At 35.2% G+C, this 8,360-nt stretch overlaps 1 protein-coding gene across 4 annotated transcripts; it reads left to right on the top strand.

The window, feature by feature from the left end:
- The first annotated feature begins 950 nt into the window (after positions 1-950).
- On the top strand, positions 951-7,870 carry LOC136222358 (E3 ubiquitin-protein ligase RHF2A). Of its 4 annotated transcripts, none has more exons than XM_066010034.1 (9): positions 951-1,134; positions 1,465-1,599; positions 1,682-1,728; positions 2,655-2,717; positions 2,800-2,908; positions 3,284-3,672; positions 3,842-3,946; positions 4,038-4,408; positions 5,732-7,578. In XM_066010034.1, exons 1-8 carry the CDS (start codon positions 1,129-1,131, stop codon positions 4,360-4,362), a joined length of 1,179 nt encoding a protein of 392 aa, XP_065866106.1. In that variant the 5' UTR covers positions 951-1,128; the 3' UTR covers positions 4,363-4,408; positions 5,732-7,578. The 4 variants fall into 4 exon arrangements, with proteins under 4 accessions (XP_065866106.1, XP_065866107.1, XP_065866105.1 ...); XM_066010035.1 differs by lacking the exon at positions 5,732-7,578 and adding an exon at positions 4,832-5,722; XM_066010033.1 differs by lacking the exon at positions 5,732-7,578 and adding an exon at positions 4,594-4,825.
- The last annotated feature ends 490 nt before the right edge of the window (positions 7,871-8,360 follow it).

Below are 8,360 nucleotides of genomic sequence, written 5' to 3'. Positions count from 1 at the left end.
AGGCGAAATCCGTATGAATTTAGCCTAAATGGACGGGACGTGCCTTTTCCACCACGGGTGGAATGGACGAACTGCCCGTTCCACCCGTGGTGGAAATGGCGCTCCCGTTCCACCGTACGGTGGAACGAACGGCATGCTCGTTCCACCGTACGATGGAACGAGAGCGCCATTCGTTCCACCGTACGGTGGAACGGTTCGCGCTGCCCGTTTAGGCCAAATCCATTTTAAAAAAAAATTCAAAAAGAGAGGAAAAAAAGTTTTGGTTTTTGAGAAAAAATTATGACAATGGCATAAATGTCAAAAGAGTGCGGTAGGTGGAAAAAATATTGCGGTAAATAGCATTATCCTTTTTTTTATTATTAATAGATTATAGTGGGTTATCATTATGGATGTATATTTTCACGTGTGATACTGAAAATGTATTGATGCTCTTAGTCTTTTTTATTGGCTCCGGTCATCGCTTCATTTTATAAGTAGACAAATAAATTAAAGGCTTAAAGCATTATTTGGCCCTTGACCTATCCAAAATTGTGTCATTTGGTCCCTGACCTATTATTTGGTCACATTTATCCCTTGACCTATCCCATTTGGTGAAATTTCACCCAATTTGTATGAATACTTAATGAAATCGTTATCTCATTAATAAGTAATGATATTTTGACACTTAAACTTGAAACGTGATATGTTTTAAAGTTTTTTTTTTCCACATTATGTGAAAATAATTAATTAGATTAAATAAAAAAGAAAAAACAAATCCTAAACTAAAATCTATTAAGTTTAACTTTAAATGTCAAAATATAGATAATAATTTGGTTAAATTTGAATCTAAGTGTTCATCAATTTGGAATAGTTCAGTCACCAAATGTAATCAAATGATAGATCAGACCAAATGTAATCAAAATGATTAAATTTTGGATACATGGGCAAACAGTGCTTTTAAGCCTAAATTAAAAAAAGACTTTCTATTTCCTTTTTCCCCTAAATCTCTCTCTTATCTCTGTATCTCCGCGTAATCAGAGTCTGACTTTTGTGTCTCTCTCCAAATCTAGGCGTTTCCTACTTCTTTCTTGCTATTGGAGCTTGATCTCTGTCAACCTACCAGCAGGATCAAACCATCATCGAGTTTTCATGGAGGTAAGAAAGATTGTATCGGTTCAACACTCCACTCAAACTAGAATTTGATTATTTTCTTCTTTTGACCGTTGTCATTGTGTTTTATCTTATTTCCTCAGTTCTGAATTAAGTCGTTATCTGTAGGATATTTTCATCCCCAGTCTCGTTGATTGTTGTTGAAATTGTTTCTGAAATTTTTGTTGAGTATATTTAGTGCCTTTCTGCTAAGATAAGAATTATTTTCATACTGTTTTTTAGAAGCCAAAGTTTTATGATTATTGAGTTTGATAATCGACTAGTTGTTTTTGTATGAGAATGGTAAATCATGCTCTATGTGGTTTGGTATTATAGGGAATGGAAGAGATTTCGAAGCCTGATGCACATTTGACATCAGCTGCAGCTTTTGTGGAAGGTGGAATCCAGGATGCCTGTGATGATGCTTGTAGCATTTGCCTTGAGCCCTTCTCTGACACTGATCCTTCAACTGTATGTCCACTGACTAGCTTTTTTTCGTCCCGTTCTTATTATCAGGTCCTGAAATGGTACTTTGGTTTATCTTTTTTTTTAGGTGACAAGTTGCAAGCATGAGTTCCATCTTCAGTGCGTCCTTGAATGGTATGTTTTATTTATCACGAGCTTTGAAGGTTTATCATATATCGTTTATGCTGGACAATCTTAGGCTTGGAAAAGATCTACATATTTTATGTCCTTTTGATGCATGATCAATCAAACTAAATTATGGTTTAGAAGAGCTTTTAACAGTGCTTGTTTACGTTCTACCGATTAATCTTGCTTTGGAACTTGAAAGTACCTATAGAGAAGTTAGTAGGATTTAACTGTACTTTCTCTATATCATATCAGTCATTGATAACAATATATTGTCCAAATGATGTGGTGATGATTTTGAAGTAGTTGTACCATTTAGATTAATCAAATCTCAACAATTAGCATTACACTTTAATAGAGACATTGTGATTGAAATAATAGAAATTAATTAGGGCTTAACAAGAAGCTCTGAATTAAAATATATAGCATAGATCCTAAAACTTGATTGAAAAGGGATTCTAATTCATAAATATAAAAGACTTATATTGCAAGAATATAAAATATAGGTGGAAAAGTAACGTGAACTAAGTAAGAGTATAAAGCCCAAATGGAGTCCAAGTTTCACAATTTGATTTTTATTAAAATACAATAATGCCATCATGGGAGGGCGAGCCTTGGCGCAACGGTAAACGTTGTTGTCGTGTGACCAAGAGGTCACGGGTTCGAGTCTTAGGAGCGGCCTCTTGCCAAATAAATTGGCAGGGGAAGGCTTGCCCCAGTACACCTTTGTGGTGGGACCCCTCCCCGGACCCTCGCTCAGCGGGGACGCGTAGTGCGACCGGGACAATAATGCCATCATGCTAGCTTATACATATTTACTGATTCTTCTTTGAATTTAGTGCCCGATAAATATCATATCATCTTTAGTCCTCTTTTTCCTCAAACGTGCAACCAGAATATGTTTCCTAACTTCTAGTTTCATTTTGGTCTTGCAGGTGCCAAAGGAGTTCACAATGCCCCATGTGCTGGCAATCTATCAGCATGAAGGATCCTACAAGGTTCATCTTATGCTGTCATCTTTACATGATTTCTTTGTACTGATAGTTTGAGGACAAGGACTTATTTAGCTTACTGTTACAGTCAAGAATTGCTCGAAGCTGTAGAACATGAAAGGAATATTAGGTTCAATCAGTCCAGAAATGCCACCATATTTCGCCATCCAACTCTCGGGGACTTCGAATTACAACATGTTTGTGCTCCACCTGTGCTAGTTGGAACCTTGTTATTTCTTATTTTCTTTTTGTCATGGAATCAATTGAACTAAAAGCTTAAGCTGATAGTTAAGGCCCTGTTCATATTAATATCTGACAGACTCCCGTACGCAAATGCCCACTGGGTTTGAAGCGTGTACAACACATGCCCATCTTACCATGTGTTGAAATTAAATCAACAAATGGGGTTGTCAGGAATAAACCCTCGATCACTTGGTCAAGAGGCTCTGATTCATGGAACCAATTGAACTAAAAGCTTAAGCTTATAGTTAAGGCCCAATTCATATTAATATTTGACACTTGTCAAAACTCATGTTATCAAAATCATGTTTAAATGACTGAACTTACCACAGTTGCCAGTGGGTTTAAATGATGCTGAACTTGAAGAGCGAATAATCCAGCATTTAGCTGCTGCAGCTGCAATGGGGCGGCGCCACATTGTTAGAAGGGAAGGCCAGAGGAATAGATCATCAGCTCAAGGTCGTCAACAGTTCTTAGTTTTCTCAAGTCATCCTAATGCACCTTTGGCTGGACCAATTTCTACCTCTTCAACTCAGAGAACAGAGGATGAAACTATTGCTGCAACTACAGTGTCCAGTCCATCTTCCCTTCCTACAAATGTACAGGAAGACTCTATACAGCCAAGTGCACCACAATCTTCTGGTTTTCAATCTGATCAGGCAACTGCTTCAAGATCTAGCATTCATACCTCCAGTCAGAATGAAACTTTCTCACAAAATAGGTATTTCTATTGTTTTAACTTCATCTTATATTTTCTCCTCTAACTCTCTTGCATTTTTCTTAATTGATAGTAAAGTTTCAACAAATGAACATAGTTTCATATAAATACTTCGTAATTTCATTCTTAATTGATAAATTAAGAAGTGCATTTTTGTATTATCTTCCTATAGGTCTCCTATACAATCTTCGTCAAATAGTCAGGATAGAGCAGGACCATCTGAACTTCAGACATTTTCAGAGTCTATCAAATCTAAACTCAATGCTGTTTCAATGAGGTATAAAAAATATTCAAATCTTTCTTTTAATTTATATAGTGAACAAGATTTGCCTTTCAACTTTCTGAAATAACTTAATATTGATTTTAAGATACAAAGAATCAATTTCAAAGAGTACAAGAGGATGGAAAGAGAGGTTTTTCTCTCGCAACACTAGTATGGAAGATCTTGGTTCTGAGGTTAGAAAAGAGGTCAATGCTGGAATTGCAACAGTATCACGAATGATGGAGCGTTTGGAAACTAGAGATAATAATAGAACTGATACTTCTTCTGCATCAAACAGTGTGGAGGCCAGTTCTACTGTAGAACCTGACAACCAACAAGTACGAGAGGCTGCTGGCGGCGGCGGCAATTATATAAGCAATATGAATGCCAATATGCAAACTTCATGTGCTGCAAGCTCTGGTTCAAATTAAGTATAATTTCTGCAACTGCATCAATTTCAAGCATTATTCAGATAAAGTAAGTAGCAATTTTGGTTTACATACATATATGCTGCATGCGTAGTAAAGTAACAGCTTTTTGACAATGCATATGTGACAAGTGAAACAGTGTTTATTGTGATAGTACTTGGTTGCATTTCTCTCGTACTGTCTTGCATGTTTTACAACTGCTGTTTAACAGAGATGCTATTATTTTCTTGGCAGAGAACAATGCAGATGAGATATTAGTCTTAGGGTAATGTAGAGCCTGAAACCATATTTTCACTTACATACCAGTGAAAAGAATTTACCTGTTTCCCTTGTGTCTTGACAATTGTTTGAACTATCACATCTAAAGAACAGCTAACCGATCCCGATTCTTCACTTATCTATCTACATTATGGATCCATTGGCCTAGTTCAAGATTTGTCGTTAAGTATGTATATTGTGTGTGATTTTCTAGGACGCACCGATGCTTCTAGGAGGTTAACGCCAGAGCGTTGGACACTCAGACACTCAGGGACACACATCCGACACTCCAAAATAAGTGTCCCCTCATTTTTTTTTTTTTAATATGGGGAAATGACTTCTGAGTTAATTAAGTAGAATATAGGGATTTTTTTTAATAATTTTACAAAAAAAAGGGGTTGATGTATAAAAACATAAAATAAAAACCTAATAATAAAAAGAAATCAAAATCTAAAGAAAAGAATATAGCAAACGTCCCTTTTTTGGCAGGTTAACTAGTTTGAAGTATTAAATGTTTCTTTGATGATATAGCAACTTATTATGGATGTTATATATACATTTGGGGTGTCCCTGTGTCTCACATTTTTTCAAAATGCTGTTTGCCGCACCCATATGAGTATGTTGGTGCTTCCTAGGTGATTGTATGTATTAGAAGTTGAAAACTAAGTATTTGCGGGACGACTATTGTTCTTAATGACTCAACATAGAGGTTATACACATTCAGTACTACTCTGTCAAGTGGCTAAGCTGGGCTTTTGATACAAACTACTTTTATAATCCATCTCAGAACTAGCTCAGATATGCAGATTTTCTTTATTAGAGGAAGTATGTTGTAAGTGGCCCCATAACCCATAAAACTACTCTAGGATAGTGTCATGTCCGAGATTAATTTCTGTTCAATAAACTGGAATAATTTTCCTTCCACACTACATTTTGACAGTGTACCGTTATGTGCTTATTGAGTTGCTAAACTGCTGCTCACATTTTGCTTATTTTGTACTGGCACAGAAATATATTTGTTTTAATCAATTGAATTGCATTATTTTGCAAGAAAGTTGCTTTTAATATTGCTGATGTAAAAACATTTATTGGATTTCTCTTGCTTTGATCTCAGTTTTCTCTTTTAGTAGTGAAACCTATTATCTCCGGTGATTCTCTGTGGAAAGCTAAAGCTCTCTTTTTGTGGGACTGAAATTCTTGGACATATCATTCGAACATTATTTCTTTTTAAGCATATTTCTGATTGTTGTTTTCGAATCCACATTAAGCATAACCTACAATTAAATCTTGTGGGTTTCAGAATTTTTTCCCAAACGTTAAACCACTTAAAGTGACAACTGAAATGCACAGGTCAGTTTTATTCAAGCTTGGTCGACACAGGCCATGTTTTTCATAACATAAATCGTACACAAAAATATTTCATATTATGTCTATTGTCTTTCTGAAGCCACATGATTTTTTTTTTTTCTATTGAAGTTGAAAGTTCTTGAGTTATGGGACAGGGAGTAGCCATTGTTAGTTTTTAGTTGATAGGTAGTTCTGGAAGATGAATCAGCTATCCTTGGTCTTTTAATTACCAGTATCCTGTTTGATGCTGTTCTATCACCGCAGAGATAAGTTATTTATTACCTTGGTTGCATACCTATTGCATGGTGTAAAGGCATGATAAAGGTATACAACACATGCTGCTTCCATCACTATCTAGATCATGTGTTGTTAAAAAAAGTCACCATCATTAGATCCAGTGTCGATATCCTAGAAATGCCATTAGTACTCCTGGTAAGCTCGCGAAATTTCTCTAGTTCACCACCTTTGGAATGCCTAATGCATATACTATCAGTCACATTTCTCAATTCTCTTCTCCTTTATTTCTTTCGCCTTCTATGAACAGGATTCATTATAACTGTTTATAGGCTTCTAATATATTCACAGACTAGATGAAAGACTATCTTTTTTATTTCTAGCCTGATTTGACGAACATAACTTCTCCATATTTGTCCTCCATCTTAGCGTGAGTTAGATTTGTTAAACATGGAATTTTGTAATATTTCATTTTTGTGAAATTAATCTTTGATCTTCTATTTTATTTTAAATTGGGAAATAGGTATTGGTTATTATGGTGCTATTGTTTAAGACTTAACAATTGCTTCACACCAGTTGGAAGTAAATGGTTTGTTTTGATAAGAATCCAATTAAATCGAGGTTTTTGCTTTGGTTTCTGGTTCTGGCTTATGTTAAGAATAAGGGCTGGAATCATTTAATAATAAAAAAAATCGATCTTTTATTAAAAAATTAAAGATAAGCTCAACATGACGGGTCTTGAAATTGCTTACATCCATCAAGAATATGAAACTCCAAGCCAATTGTATATAAATGTGGATTTGACAAATTAGATCTGCTTGTGAAACTCCAAGCCAATTGCTAACTGGGATTAGATCTTTGTTTGACTGTATAAAGACTTGCATGTCACTTGATGGGTGTTTGTTAAAGATTTGAGTCAAATCCCAGTTAGCAACAAATTCCACCAGCTTTTTTTTAAGGGAATTATTCACAAACATCTACTAAATATTTAAAGGGATAAGGTACCAAAATAGGTTTATGGTTTTTGGAGAAGTATCAATTTAGGTCCCACGTACAAAATAGCAGAGATATAGGCTTAACGTTTAAAAAAGGGTACCGATTTAGGTCTCGATAACGGAACGAGACACGTCGTTGATATTACTCCGTTAAGTTTGTCAATTGTACGTGGAGAGAGAAATCAGAACTTAAGTCTGTCAATTATTACTCCGTTATCGAGACTTAAATTGATATCATTTTTTAAATGTTAAGCCTATATTTGTGTTATGTTGTACGTGGTATCTAAATTGATACTTCCCCAAAAACCATAAGCCTATTTTGTTAACTTATCCCATATTTAAATGTGGTTAGAATTATTTCTTTTGCATAAATCTACTAATAAAACTTTATTTTATCTTTTTCAGATGTTATATAGGTTATGGTCGTGGGGCCAATAATAGTCCTGCTGAAACGGGGAAATTCATAATAAAGTTTAAATATTGGTAGATGATGGTTGTAAATCAGTTCATATCTATATAAATTAATTTCTACTTACAGTTCGACCAAAGTACATACTAAGGTGTTAATCTATTGAAGATTGTAACGGTTTGCACTTTGATTTCCTCCTCTATTATCCTTTTGTTTTAATTGTCATGAGGACTGCAGTTTCATTTCAATCATATTGCTATTTCTTGCATTTTCATGTTGCAAGTATTCTACAGATTTTGGCTATGCTTTCTACTGCTTCTGCAGTTTGTTGTACCCAAATATAGCATTGGTGTTCCCACTGATTTATGCATCCAATTCGCCTGTTACTCACCCGAGGTTCACCTATAACGTGATGGACGACTGTCCATCTATAATGGGCGGTGCTTCTCCGCTTTTCAAGTCCTGTTTCAAATGTGTGCTGCTGTCTCGGGTCGTTTCATGTCAAAATTAGCGCTCTTCAAAATTAGCGTACCATTAGAGCAACTCTAGTGGTTGGAGGGTTGCACACCCTTCAACAACCACCTCATCAATTTCTAACAACTCGCTCCACAAAACAACTCCAACAAAAAATCCTCTCTAGTGGTTAGTCACAATCACGGATCTCACACGTCATATAATATTTAATTTTCTTTACTTTTAATCAATTAACCTATTTTATAATAATAATAAAAATCATTAATGAATAATATTAATTAAAT

This window comes from Euphorbia lathyris, chromosome 3, assembly GCF_963576675.1.
Source record: "Euphorbia lathyris chromosome 3, ddEupLath1.1, whole genome shotgun sequence".
In the NCBI taxonomy this organism is placed as follows: Eukaryota; Viridiplantae; Streptophyta; class Magnoliopsida; order Malpighiales; family Euphorbiaceae; genus Euphorbia; species Euphorbia lathyris.
This window is presented reverse-complemented; position numbering and strand designations above follow the sequence as displayed.